We start from the raw sequence: 14,742 nt of genomic DNA on the forward strand, positions 1-14,742 counted from the left end.
TTATATTAGAAAGAGTCCTAGTTTAGGTTTTAAGAATTCGGAAATGTAGTTTCATATGTCCCCTCAGTCATGTAGGTAGAACTAAATTGGGAAGAGTAAGTGAGAAGTGACAGATATTTGGGGAAAAGATAAATATTTCTGGGGTTAGGGATTAAGAAGGAAAAACTTCAGGATTTAGGAGATATAGAACAAAGTGTCTACAGTATTGGAAGACACAAATAGATTTTATTTGTTTTGTTGTTGTTTTCAAGATTCAGAAGGATTAATAGGGGGAACTTTCAAAGCTTGGGGAAGAGAGAGAGGAGGAAGTACAGCAAGTGAAACCATGAAGGCCCCTATGGGTCTGCTGTGGGGCCCTCCCAGGTACAAATGCTTTCCATGTCACCAGTTTCTTGTCTGTAATAAATAGGCATCATTCAGCCTCTTTGACCTTCCCTGAATTCCAATGCGCAGATTCGAACAGTTGCTAATCAGGGAAGAGATAGATTGAAGAAAGAAAGGAGGAGCAATCAAGAAACAGTAGTGCAGTATGGGGCAGTTACTCCTTGGAAGTAACTTGGAAGTAACACTTACTCCTTGGAAGGAAAGTTATGACCAGCCTAGACAGCATATTAAAAAGCAGAGACATTACTTTGCCAACAAAGGTCCGTCTAGTCAAGGCTATGATTTTCCCAGTAGTCATGTACGGATGTGAGAGTTGGACTACAAAGCAAGCTGAGTGCCGGAGAATTGATGCTTTTGAACTGTGATGTTGGAGAAGACTCTTGAGAGTCCCTTGGACTGCAAGGAGATCCAACCAGTCCATCCTAAAGGAAATCAGTCCTGAATATTCATTGGAAGGACTGATGCTGAAGCTGAAACTCCAATATTTTGACCACCTGATGCAAAGAGCTGACTCACTGGAAAAGACTCTGATGCTGGGAAAGATCGAAGGCATGAGAAGGAGATGACAGAGGTTTGAGATGGTTGGATGGCATCACCGACTCAATGGACATGAGTTTGAGTAAACTTCGGGAGTTGGTGATGGACAGGGAGGCCTGGCGTGCTGCAGTCCATGGGGTCGCAAAGAGTCAGACACGACTGAGCGACTGAACTGAACTGAGATGAATTTAAACCTAAACCACCAACAGGCTTTTCATCACAAAATTCCAGGTGCATGTGGTTACAGGAATATTTTCTTAATCTATACATTTAAAACTGTTACAAACCCATTTTGAATGCTTTGATTTTTGAAGACTCAGGAATAGTTCCATTTTTTGTTTGTTTATTTATTATAGGTTCCTTAGTTTGCAAATATATTAGAACTGGCTTCAAAGAGCAGGCAAGTATCTTGTATGATATTTAGCCAATCCATAATAGGTAAATCTGGCTGTAGCTGCCCTGAGAGAGACAATGGAAATATTAACCACTCTTAGGGGGAGCTTGGGAGTGTAAGCAGATAGGGTAGGATGGTCCTTGAAGAAGAACCAGGCAAGGCTTTTTTGACCGAAGCCATTTGGTGATCTAGGTCTGGCCACAATGTTTGCCCCTGAGCAGGTCTCAGTAATCAATGATCTTAAGAGAAGAAAAGAATGAATAAACATTGCCTGTTATTAGGCAAGAGAAATTGTAAAGACTCCCAGTTCTCTTTCAATGACAAAGATTAAGCTGAAGTGCTCAACAACCAGATCTACTGGAACCTAAAGGATAATGATGTTGACCTTTTATAAACTATGACTTCAATCAACTAAAGCTTGAACTCTGTCAACCACCCAAGCCCTTTCATGAATACACTTAAAACTTCCCCAGTTTTGCAGTTCTGGGAGACACTGCTTTGCGGAAGATCCCCAGTGTTCTCCTTACTTGCTGCAAGTAATAAATCCTTCCTTCTCTCTCTCTGACTTGGTTGGGTCTTGTGGCTCAACACCCACCAAGAGGTGAACTCAGTATGGAGGCTCCTGCTGGCTCCCTCACTGGGCTTTAATCCAGTCACACTGTTATGAAACAGGGGCTCTGAAGAAATTACTTGGGTCACTAAGGTCAGAGACTCATAAAGTTCCAGCATCCTCAAGGAATCCTCACTCCCTTGACCTTAAGGTTAACAGACTAAAGATAAAGGAGTCCTCTGTGCTTCCCACCTCAGGGGCAGGAAGAAGAGCAGAAATGCTTCAAGAAGGCTTATGCAGATATGTCTTGAAACAGACTTGGAAAGATCAGTGATTCAGAATGAGGTAAGCAAACTTGTTGAGGCAAGTCCCATTCAAATGTTCAAGGCAGTAAAGTGGTCTGAGGTGTCCACATAAGTACTAAGAACAATAATTAAACAGAATTTCGCAATCTTTTCCAAACCTTTTGCTGCCATGGGACTTTTCCTTCAAACAAGCTTCTGTCGGAGTCCGAATACAAACCCATGTGAAAGCAGGTTGCTCTAGTTTCAGAAGGGTCGGGGAGGGGTTGGGCACGGTTAAAAAAAAAAAAAAAAGTCTATTAATAAAATTAGAAAATTGTAAATCATCATGGGAGAAAACCTTTGAATTCATATTTATATCATAGTCTAAAGAAACACTGATCAGAAAGTGAAGTTCCCCAAACCGACACTTCATTAGTTTTTAAAGTGAAGAGCTTTTGGATTTTAAGGACATTTTTACTTAAGGCTGGAGAAGGAAATGGCAACCCACTCCAGTACTCTTGCCTGGAAAATCCCATGGACGGAGCCTGGCGGGCTACAGTCCATGGGGTCGCAAAGAGTCGGACACGACTGAGCGACTTCACTTACTTAAAGGCATGGGAATAGGGAATATGATTTTTAGTCACATGGAAATGAGCCTTGGATGGAAATTTTCAGATTTAAGGACTGTGTTCTGCAGGCCCGGGGCAATGAGTCCCCAGGCCCCACCAGGTGGCGCGCATATTCGGCATTTCCAGAACGTTTAGTTCTCTAACTCTAGGGTCAGACGGCCTGCCTCGTGCTTTGTAGGTTTAGGAAATCCGATTGGATGTCACGCTGGAGAAAATAACACTTCTGTTCTTCTGTTGTAAACTTCTTCCCTTTCACTTTCGTCCCAACTAGACAAATCCGCCTAACCTTGGTGTTGCCAAGGCGTCTTAACGTTTCAGAAAAGGAAGGGGTAAAAAAATCCCAGCCATTCCAAGCAGTAAGACCAGAAGAACCTTCTGGCGGCGTCTGGCGCACCAGGAGGAAGCCTGGGAAGCTGGAGACGTTTTAGTTTAAGGCTTCGCCAACCACGTGATCGTCTCTGGACTCAGTTTCTTCAACATGGCTCTGAGCCATACCAGCCCGTGGCATCCGTGGCAGGGTAGTCGGACCAACCTCAGCTTAAGTTATATAATTCCTAGTTAAATCTATGTAAAAGTGGGATGTCATCTGGTATGGTTAAATGAAAACTTTCGTCGCGCCGGAAGTGTCACAGACAAAAATGGGTTTATTATTATTGCTTCCCTTCGTTAACTCATTACCCTCCGGAGGGATGCCCCCTCAGTCTGACAAAGTACCCATTTTCCCCCCTCATTCTTTTAAAATTCATATTCAAGGGAGGTTTTAGAACTCCAAGCTGAAACGTGTTAAGGGACAGATGGCCGTGAGGGGCCAGCGGCACTTCGGAAAGCGAGGGCGGTTACTTCACAAACGCTCCGTCAGGGCCTTTCTCCCTCCACAGCCCCGGCCCCCAGCCCTCAGACTGCGGCCAGAGGACCTCCGCCGCCCTGAAGGTAGCCTCCCGCTCCCTACCTCCTGAGGTTGCTCCACAGGCGCTTCCCGGAGGCGCGCCCCGCGGCGGGGAGCGCTCGGCCCCGCCCCCGTGCGTCACCGCGTACTAGCGCAGAGGCGTTTCCCGGGGCGTGCCGCGGTTGCTAGGCGACCGCGCCGCTCCCCCTCCCGCTTCCCTCCCTAGCTGCTCCTCTCGCTCTTCCCGACCCGGGCCAGTTCCGAGCGAACGCGCGCGGAGCGCCAGTATACAGACGAGAGTTCCCGGGGCAGCGTCGCGGCCCGGGAGGCAGCCACCGCGGCGCAGGTGGACGCCGCCCGCTCGCCCGCCTCTCCAACCGCCGCCCCTCCCCCCAGCGGGGTCCCGAGCTGCGGGATGGGAGGCACGGCTCGCGGGCCCGGGCGGAAGGATGAGGGGCCGCCGGGGGCCGCACTCCCGCCGCAGCAGCGGAGGTAACGGCGCCGCGGGCGTAACGGGCTGGGGAGCCCCGGTGAGCGGGGCGGGGATGGGCGGGCTGGAGGCTGAGCGAACCCCCAGCGGGAGGGTTAGGGAAGGGGTCTGGCCCGCCGCCTTCTTCTCCATCCGCTGCCCTCCTCCCCAGCCCAGAGGGGGAGGAGGCTAGGGAAATAATTCCACCCTGGGGTTCTCTCTGAAGCCCTCGATCGGGGATGTACGGTCAAAAAGTCCAAGAATCTGGGACTTGGTAGGGCTTCTTAGCAAACTGGAGGGGATAAACAGGGATAACCGAGGACTTTGCCGTGAGGGGTGTGGTCTGGCCTCGGGGTGCAGGTGAGGGGCTCTGCCTGGTAGGGCTTTTCTGTGGATCCTGATTTGAGAGTTTCTCCACCTTACATTGTATTTTACACCTTAATAGAAGGGACCCCCCCCCCCCACACCCGCTCCCCACTTCATTTGCATGGACACTTCCTTTGGCTCTTTATAGGAAATCTTGTAGGTCTTCCATCTGTCTTTCTCTGTAAATGTGGACGTCTGTCCTATTGTGTTTGTTTTATTCCTGCTGTTGGCAAAGAATCAGTCGCATCCAGAATTTTTGGTTCTTGTCAGTGAAGCAGTTCCCTTTAAAGACTTTATTCTATCAGAACGTGACTGTTTTTTTAAAAAGAGAACATTCCAAAAATATTTGTAGTGAGTCGTTAGGGTTTGTATTTTGAGCTTTTAAAAAACCTCTATCTGTAACACATTGATTAAGAAAACTCTAGAACTAATTCTGCAAAACAGTTTTTACAAGCCACTGAATTATTGCAGCGTGCTTTTAAAGATTAAAAAAGTTCTTCCCTGGCAGCTGGGTCATTATCATTGCATTCATAATATATCATGTAAAAATGATACAATGAAGTGCTGATGTGTGTTACTGGAAATCCGTGTTCTTGGTGGCAGATGAAGTACATTATTCAGGGCCATCTTGTGGATTAAAGAAATCTCCGTCTTTTGTTTTGCCTTCCAGTGGTGGAGGCAGAGTTTTAAACAGAGAAATAATCTGTAATCACTTGGCATTTAGCTTCCACCATCCACTGGAAAATTAAGTGGATAAAGATGTGAAATGCTTGTAATTTAGAGAATTTCTTTAGTATTTGCTGTAGAATTCACTGTATTTTTCTATAAATTAGGTAGAGGTTAAGTAGGTAAGTAAAGAGAAGACAGCCCTAAGGCCTTTTATTACTTGCTTGTAAGACCCAGAAAGGTGTAGACTAGAACTATTCTTCGCTTTACAACTGTGTCGAAAATGGCTCAGAGAGGGAGCTGGTGTAGCCAGTTTTAGAGCTGAAATTAAAATCCATGTCTCCGACTTTGAAAATACAGTCCTCCGTCTTGTTTGTTCTAGTTAGCTTTTAGGCTTCAGTATTTAAACTAGTCTTCAAGTAGTAAGTTAAATGAGATCCTTTGATAGTCCCTATCCTTAACAACATTCAGAAAATAAGAATTATTTTCAACCATTTCAAAATACAAACCTAGAAATACTTTTATTTCTTTAGATACAAAGAGAAAAGTTGGATTTCCTCTCTTCCTTTGCTTCCTCTGTAGTTTGTGTTCATTGCCAAAATTCGAAGTGACCATTTTTTTTCCCACCATAATCATTTTTATTGGGATATAATTGCTTTACAATGTTGTGTTAGTTTCTGCTGTACCACAATGTGAATCAGCCACAGATGCACATATATCCCCTCCCTGCTGAGCCTCCATTGTAGGTCCCCCACCCTAATCCCACCCCTCTAGATCATCACAGAGTGCCATCTGAGCTCCCTGTGCTATATATATACTGTAATTTCCCACTAGCTGTCTGTTGTACACATAGTAGTGTATATATAGAGGGAACATTTGTTTGTATTAATTATTCTTTGTAGAAGATAAGAAGTAGTTAAAACACAAGGTGTTTGGGAAATACAAATTTATTTACTTTAGTTACTGACAGATTTTATCTGTAATCCTTTCAACTAGATTGGGGGATGGTGTCTATGATACCTTCATGATGATAGATGAAACCAAATGCCCACCCTGTTCAAATGTACCCTGCAATCCTTCTGAACCACCTCTACCCAGAAGACTAAATGTAAGTAAATGAAGTAATTCTTTGAGCTTTGATGATCCTCCTGAAAAGGAGGAAGATCTACTTTGAATAATCAAGGTACAGTTATATCTCACTGGTTAACCCAGGCTCTTCTTTTGTTTCTTCTTGGTTTCTCTTGACTTTGAAATAACAGGTTCTGAGGTCCAAGTTTAGCTTTTCAGAATGATTTTGATTTAGAACCCATGTATTTATTCCTTCCAATCACTGGGATAAACAGGAAAAAAAAATAGCATGTTACTTTTGTCTAGATAATGGTTATTTTTTTAATAGAATGATAAATATATAGAGTGTATTATGATGGCTCATTTTAACAAAAACAAGGAACAGAAAATACCTCTGACCCTTAGAGTTATGTTTTTTCTGCAAGGTAGAAATGCAGTCCTAGCTTATTAGTATGCTTAAGAGAACCATTTTATAGATCATAAATAAAACTTAATCAGTACAGTTTGGGTTTTAATGCATTTATTCATTTTGGAGCTTGCAGGCATTTAGCTTTTGACACCATTTTATTAAGGTAATAAAAAAAACTAATTCTTATTCCCTTGGCACACATAGAGTGGTAGGGAGAGTGGGGTTTGGACAAGTTCCATGACAGGGAGAAGCTATCCTGTGGTTTTAAAATTTGCTGCATGTAATCTAATGAACAAATTGAATAATTGAGCTGACTAATTTATCAATAATTCTCCTTCATATTTCTGTTTAAGACCTAAAATTATTTCTATATAAAGAACTTCTTGCATTTTCCATAGTCCTTCCCAGCTGTTTTGTCAGCTTTGCCACTAAAAATCAACTTTTTCACAGCTTTCAAGGCTCATAATATTACAGAATATGGGCTAAATATATCTGGAAGGCCAGTAACCCTATTTTTAATCTCCTTTCTGGAGTGCAATAAGTTTCCTTTCCATTCTCTGCCAGCTTATTTTTATAATATATAAAAACTTCTGAAAACTCCAGAACCATATATGTAGTCCTTGTGTTGATGATCAGATTTCTCAGTTACTTGCTGACAGTTAGCATATCTCTATAGGAAACTTTTGCAGTTGGTCATCAGATCAGATCAGATCAGATCAGTTGCTCAGTCGTGTCCGACTCTTTGCGACCCCATGAACTGCAGCACGCCAGGCCTCCCTGTCCATCACCATCTCCTGGAGTTCACTCAAACTCATGTCCACTGAGTCGGTGATGCCATCCAGCCATCTCATCCTCTGTCGTCCCCTTTTCCTCCTGCCCCCAATCCGTCCCAGCATCAGTCTTTTCCAGTGAGTCAACTCTTCGCATGAGGTGGCCAAAGTACTGGAGTTTCAGCTTTAGCATCATTCCTTCCAAAGAAATCCCAGGGCTGATCTCCTTTAGAATGGACTGGTTGGATCTCCTTGCAGTCCAAGGGACTCTCAAGAGTCTTCTCCAACACCACAGTTCAAAAGCATCAATTCTTCGGCACTCAGCTTTCTTCACAGTCCAATTCTCGCATCCATACATGACCACAGGAAAAACCATAGCCTTGACTAGATGGACCTTTGTTGGCAAAGTAATGTCTCTGCTTTTCAATATGTTATCTAGGTTGGTCATAACTTTTCTTCCAAGGAGTAAGCATCTTTTAATTTCATGGCTGCAGTCATCATGTGACTTAAAATACATTTTAACTAATTTTTTAAATTAAGAGCTAAGTCATTTATTAATTGATATAAATTATGTATAATTTATACATATTTTATAAAAATCCAAAAATTTTATAAAAATTTGTAAATTTTTAAAAATAAAGTCGCATAATTATTTATAATATACATTATTTTGGAAAGAATGCTAGAGAATTTGGAGATGATAATTGAATATAGATAATAGGCCATTTTAACTTTAGCACCAGCCATTAGTTGGCCAGTGCTAATCACTGTGTGTGTGTTAGTTGCTTAGTCATGTCTGACTCTTTGTGACTCAGTGGGGTGTAGCCCACCAGGCTACTCCATCCATGGGATTTTCCAGGCAGGAACACTGGAGTGGATTGCTATTTCCTTCTTCAGGGAATCTTCCTGACCCAGGGATCAAACCCAGGTCTCCTGCATTGCAGGCAGACTCTTTACCATCTGAGCCATCAGGGAAGCTGTCTAGTAGGGCAATTAAATTGTGTTTCAGGATCAAAATGAATTTTTTTACTCTATGATACTCACAGTAATACAATTTCAGAAACACAAGGTTTTATGTTCTAACCCAATGATGTCTTTGCAAACTTTGCTGAAAAAGTACTTTTGAGGGCTTCCCTGGTGGACTAGCAGTTAAAAATCCATGTGCCAGTGCAGGCGACACGGGTTCAATCCCTGGTCCAGGAAGATTGTATGTGCTGTGGAGCAACTAAGCCCGTGTACCACAGCTACTGAGCCAGCACCCAGGAGCCTGTGCTCTGCAACTAGAGAAAGCCCACACATAGCAGTGAAGACCCAGCTCAGCCAAAAATAAATAGATAAATTTTAAAAGAAATAAACCTTTTTTTAAAAGTGCTTTCGACGTCTTAGTGACACTTGTAGCTCGTTATGCCATGACTCCAAGACCCTGCTGCTCATTTCACAAAGGTTTTTAGCTTCGTTGTTTATCCGAGATGCCTTACATTCTCATTGTAAATAATAAATCATCTGCTCCTAGGCTTTTAATAGGTTAGCTTTGTGTTGCAGAGATTTAGGGTCGAGAGTGAGAGGGTGGTGTTCTATAACTACTTTAACATGTGTGTGGAATTGTAGATTCTTCTAGAACAATGAAAGAAAGATTTTATTTATAGCACAGCAGATTTGATACATAATTGATTCAGGCCAGTATTTGAGTTATTTACAAGAAAGGAAAGAAAGCTAAGAAAAGAACCCCTCCCTGTGTGGAAAAATTCCTTCCTGGAATTCTTCAGATGCATTGGAGATTCAGAACTTGACAATCCATGGGGGCCTAGACCTGAAGTGTTGGGTTCTATTCTGGGAGCTGTGCTTGCACAAAGTGCAGCCTCTGTTGAGAACGTGGGATCACAAGCCGTGTGACATGGAGGTTGTGATGGGGGATGATGAGTCTACAGAAAAACAGTGGGGCAGAACAACCCTTTTAGGTATCTGAAGAGCTTTAGCGTGGAAATTTGGACACTCCTGTGTAAGTCTAGAGAGCAAAGTAGTACTTAAATTGCAGAGAGATTTAGGCTCATTTTAAGGAACAACCACGAGTCAGCAAATCCAAATGATGTCTTTATTGTAATAGTTTTATGACAGTTAATTTTCTGCTGTATATCTGTTCTTATTAACGTTCTGTACCTGAGACCCTCTCTTGATCACAAACAGAAATGAAGACCTCAAGAGCCAGGGCAGCCTTCCTTGTAGGCAGAGTTAGGTGAAGTAGCCAGGGATGGACCCTGGACCACGGATAGCTTTCCTACCAGCTTGTCGAGTTCCTAGAAAGTCATTCCTTTGGGTTAAGATACTAATCTTCTATTAAAGTTCAAATAGCTCTGGAGAGGTAGCACATTAAATTGTATAGCAAGTTGCAAGCAGGTTTTATGTGGGGGAGAAAGTGGGTGAAGTGTTTCCGTGCATCCTAAGAGAAGCCCAATCAAGGAGCCCTTCTTGGAGCAGAAGGCATATTTAATGCCAGACATCTGGTGGAGGGGGAGTCTGGAGCCACAGAGGAAGGCACCGCAGAGAGAAAAGATAAGCTAGATGGGGAAGGGAGGGTGTATCAGGGTTTAAACTTTACTGTGTTGAGAATTTTCCCTAATTGTTATCAGTATTTTTAACCTGTTTTATCATTTGTGAAGGTCTTTCCCATATATTATTAATTGATTCTCATAACATACTACAAGGAGGTATTATCAACATTTTACAGATGGAGAAACCAGGGCTAAGAAACTGGTCTAAAGGTTTTCCCTGTCCTGGGACCAACAGTTTTTGAGCAGTGTAGCCACCCCAGCCAAGGCCTCTGACTTCATATTTTTTAAGAATGTGTCCCCAAGACTTTAGAGTAAATATTTAGATGCGTTTAGGTTAGATAATAAAAATGTTAAGGAAAACTTGTTGAGATGCATGCAAATGTTCAGTTTTGTTGTGTATATCTAGCTAAAATCAAACAATTATAATTGTTCAGTTCAGCAAAGCATGTCTCCTAATAGACTGTAGAGCCTTGAGATGACCTGTTTTTTGGTGATCTCAATTGTTCACTACTGGTATAGTAGTAGTGAACATCCCTAAAAACAGGAATAATTATTTGACTTAATTGATGATAAGAAAAATGTTGCATTATATTTACATTTTAACACTTCTTGACTAGTGATCATTCTCTATTTTGGTATCAGTGATCTCTCCTGGTCCGTATCTTGCCTCTTTATTTAGAAACCCAATGTCAAAGTATGGCTACAGTTCTACTGGCTGCTTTGCTTATGTGTAAGATGGTGCAATGCCTCATTTTTGTAACTGTAGTACTCTATAAATGTTTAAATTAATTATAGGACCTAAAAGGAACAGGCCGGAACTAATATCCTGCTTTTGTAACTAAATTAGGGTCTGTCTAGATATGCTGACACTTAATTTTTTCATCCCCTTTTTTGTTTTTATTTATATTTTTATTTATATAGATGATAGATTAGGTGTTGTTTATTTAGGTCTTGTTAAAATTCTGTTTTTTAAATGTTTGGCCACTTTGGATCATTACCTTATAATTTGTATCGTATTTTAAGAGATCCTAACTATAGCTCAGAGCTCCCCTGAAATGATCGTAGAGGCTCTCAGACACATCAGGGGTACAGTTCTTCAGATCCATTAAAAAAAATTGTTTTTGGAACTATCCTGGAATTTTTTTTTGAACAGCAGATTTAGCATTTTTTTCCCTTTTTTTCTTCTTAGCACCTTCTTACATTTTTCTCTTTTTCATGGTGTTTGGTTTTTTTGCTCTTTTTCTCCCATCTATTTTCAAAGAATCTTATTTCAGAGATACTCAGTAAGTAGAATTTTCCTCTGTGTGTTACTATTCCTTGCAGAAAAAGGTGACGTAAAATAAAGTAAAAAGAGTTGAGTGCCTCTGTCGTGTAGGCTCTTGCTGAGGATGAGTGGTGTATATGTCTGTGAGCCTGGGAGAGAGAGAAGGAAAGAAGGAGGCCATCTTTATTTAGGAAAGGGCCCTTTCCATAGGGGCCTTGGATTCTCACTGTTCCTCATCAGATACAGAAAGAATCTGCCTCAGTGATCTCAAGAGTCTTCTCTGGATTAGAATTTTGTGATTGGGTGAAGGGAGGTAGAAAGATGGAATAATTTATTTGGGGCCCCGGGAGTAGATGATGAGGCCTTGGTTGATTGCAGGCCACGATCAGCACTCAGGCCCTACTGGAGGGTTAGAGCAGACACCAGAAGCTGGCACCAAGTTACAGTAACCTTCCGACTGAGTCAGAAGCCCTGGCTTCACATCCTGCCTCTGTCCCTTTATCACTTACAGAACACTGTAATATGCATTATTTTGTTCCTGATACGTGCCCTTAAGATTTGGGAAGATACTTGAAACAAGTGTGAACAGTGTAGGGCAGTATGTATATAATCAGGTGCCAGATTATACGGCAGATGGGAAAGCTACAGTTAAGACGTGAGTGGAGCCACAGTTAGTGTGGGCTTGGAGTAGCTCTGAGTAGGAGAGAGAGGGGACGAGAATTGGGCTTTGACAGAGTATAGGATTCAAGTGGATGCGTTGAAAAGATCCTCAGTCAGAACACACACCTGTTAGCAGGAATGTAGCATGTTTAGGGTATGGTAAGATGACCATCTTGTCTGAAACAAAGCAATATATATGTAGGGAGCCGGGGTGCCCATAAGTCACGGAGTCTAAAGATTAGCATAGCATAAGTTTCTAGGACCGCCTGCTTTTCTCATCTCACTTTTGGGTCTTTTAACTACACATCTGGACATGTTTTGTTGTTTTGTTCAGTCCAGGGGAGGATTCCTTCGTCCTTCCACTGTTTTTAGTGACTTTAACATGGATTCATTTCTCTTTGCCATAGATCACCACTGAGCATTTAACAAGAGATCCTACTCAACGCTTCCTGAATGGAGGCGAGATGAAGGTAGAACAGCTATTTCAAGACTTCAGCAACAGAAGAGCTGACAACCTTCAGTCGGATGGTGTCAACGACTCTGAAAAATGCTCTCCCACCGCTTCTCAGGGTAAAAGTTCGGATAGTTTGAATACAGTGAAATCCAGCAGCTCATCCAAAGCATCCAAAGCGGTGCCTCTGACTCCAGAACAGGCCCTGAAGCAATATAAGCATCACCTCACTGCTTATGAGAAGCTGGAAATTGTCAATTATCCAGAAATTTACTTTGTGGGTCCAAATGCCAAAAAAAGACATGGAGTTATTGGTGGTCCTAATAACGGCGGGTATGACGATGCAGATGGGTCCTATATTCACGTGCCTCGAGACCATCTAGCTTATCGATATGAGGTGCTGAAAATTATTGGCAAGGGCAGTTTTGGGCAGGTAGCCCGGGTCTATGATCACAAACTTCGACAGTACGTGGCCCTGAAGATGGTGCGCAATGAAAAGCGCTTCCATCGCCAAGCGGCAGAGGAGATCCGGATTTTGGAGCATCTTAAAAAGCAGGATAAAACCGGTAGCATGAACGTGATTCACATGCTAGAAAGTTTCACATTCCGGAACCATGTTTGCATGGCCTTTGAATTGCTGAGCATAGACCTTTATGAGCTCATTAAAAAAAACAAGTTCCAGGGCTTTAGCATCCAGTTAGTTCGCAAGTTCGCTCAATCCATCTTGCAATCCTTGGATGCGCTCCACAAAAACAAGATCATTCACTGTGACCTAAAGCCAGAAAACATTCTCCTGAAACAGCATGGGCGCAGCGCAACCAAGGTCATTGACTTTGGCTCCAGCTGTTTCGAGTACCAGAAGCTGTACACTTACATCCAGTCTCGGTTTTACAGAGCTCCGGAGATCATCCTGGGAAGCCGCTACAGCACACCCATCGACATATGGAGTTTTGGCTGCATCCTTGCAGAACTTTTAACAGGACAGCCGCTCTTCCCTGGAGAGGATGAAGGAGACCAGCTGGCCTGTATGATGGAACTTCTGGGGATGCCACCAGCAAAACTTCTGGAACAATCCAAACGTGCCAAGTACTTTATTAACTCCAAGGGCCTGCCTCGCTACTGTTCTGTGACCACGCAGGCCGATGGGAGGGCTGTGCTTGTGGGAGGTCGTTCGCGGAGGGGTAAGAAGCGGGGTCCCCCAGGCAGCAAAGATTGGGTGATGGCACTGAAAGGGTGTGAGGACTACTTATTTATAGAGTTTCTGAAAAGATGCCTCCACTGGGACCCCTCTGCCCGCTTGACCCCGGCTCAAGCATTAAGACACCCTTGGATTAGCAAATCTGTTCCTAGACCTCTCACCATTGAAAAGGTGTCAGGCAAACGGGTAGTAAATCCTGCAAATGCTTTCCAGGGCCTGGGTTCCAAGTTGCCTCCAGTTGTAGGAATAGCCAATAAGCTCAAAGCTAATTTAATGTCAGAGACGAGTGGTGGTATGCCTCTGTGCAGTGTATTGCCAAAGCTGATTAACTGATGGGCAGCAGTGTGCTCAGAGATGCGTATGGATGTATTTTTAATTATCTTGCAAACCTGAAAATGGAAAGGAAAAAAAGCCCATTGGTGGATGTGTTTTTTGTCAATGCAGATTTCTTTTTTTTTTAAATAAAACAAAGCATTTTTATATGACTGTTAAAAGAACTCTTCACAAGGGCTAAATTACCTAACCAGCTTGTATTGGCCATCCTGGAATATATATTAAAAGACTTTTTATAGGTCAGTGCATCTTTTGTTATTATTGGCAGGAGTGCATCACCTTCCATATTAAATTCAGTTGGTTTAAATCTCTGCCAGAAAGTATATCCTGATCATTAACTTCTAGACTCCCTCGGCATCTGTTCAGAGGGTTAATCTGGGACATTGCCGTAGTCACAGGTGAGAGCCAAAGCTCGATCTCTGGCCCCAGCCTGCTGTCTTGTGGGCTCCTGCCAGGTGGAAGGGCTCACAGGAGAATACGAGGTTGGAGGAGCGCCGGGACGCAGGGGGTCTCCTGGAGAAGTCACGTTGCTGCTTCCAAGCGCTCCTTTCAATTCTGTGATGGGTGCTGTTTTTATTTTATGTTGTCATTGTTTTGCCGCTGATTAGTTTCCTGGGCACTGAAAGCATTTTATAGACATCTTGTGTTTGTGCTGAGTCGCTCAGTCGTGTCCGACTCTTTCTGACCCCATGGACTGTAGCCCACCAGGCTCTTCTGTCCATGGGATTCTCCAGGCACGAACGCTGGAGTGGGTTGCCATGCCCTTCCTCAGGGGATCTTCCCAACCCAGGGATTTAACCCTGGTCTCCAACTGAGCCCGAACATTAGAGGTAACGTCAGCGTGCAAATGGCAGTTGTGCATGTCCATGGATTCT

General features: G+C 43.1%; 2 protein-coding genes across 10 annotated transcripts in view; one reads left to right on the forward strand and one right to left on the reverse strand.

Annotated features, from left to right (window-relative positions):
- The window catches only part of EIF2D (eukaryotic translation initiation factor 2D), a 53,862-nt gene extending 50,083 nt beyond the window's left edge, over window positions 1-3,779 (reverse strand). For 7 of the 8 annotated variants that reach the window (XM_059875356.1, XM_059875355.1, XM_059875357.1 and 4 more), the window contains exon 1: window positions 3,728-3,779. The gene's annotated coding sequence lies outside the window, so the exon portion shown is untranslated. Of the gene's footprint in view, window positions 1-2,328; window positions 2,408-3,727 lie in introns of all 8 variants that reach the window. The other variant, XM_059875354.1, reaches the window with a different exon arrangement.
- A 184-nt stretch (window positions 3,780-3,963) lies between these two features.
- DYRK3 (dual specificity tyrosine phosphorylation regulated kinase 3) lies at window positions 3,964-14,110 on the forward strand. 2 transcript variants are annotated; one of them, NM_001100298.1, is given in 3 exon segments: window positions 3,964-4,156; window positions 6,162-6,273; window positions 12,293-14,110. In NM_001100298.1, coding segments are annotated over 3 exon segments (1,764 nt in total). In that variant the 5' UTR covers window positions 3,964-4,079; the 3' UTR covers window positions 13,868-14,110.
- The last annotated feature ends 632 nt before the right edge of the window (window positions 14,111-14,742 follow it).

The sequence above is a fragment of the Bos taurus genome, chromosome 16 (assembly GCF_002263795.3).
Source record: "Bos taurus isolate L1 Dominette 01449 registration number 42190680 breed Hereford chromosome 16, ARS-UCD2.0, whole genome shotgun sequence".
NCBI lineage: Eukaryota > Metazoa > Chordata > Mammalia > Artiodactyla > Bovidae > Bos > Bos taurus.

Bases quoted from the DNA above. Each gene is read 5' to 3' on its own strand.
- DYRK3 (XM_024976096.2), top strand. From the start codon at position 6,190: ATGATGATAGATGAAACCAAATGCCCACCCTGTTCAAATGTACCCTGC. The intron at 6,274-12,292 runs GTAAGTAAATGA...TCTTTGCCATAG, and splicing joins CTCTACCCAGAAGACTAAAT to ATCACCACTGAGCATTTAAC.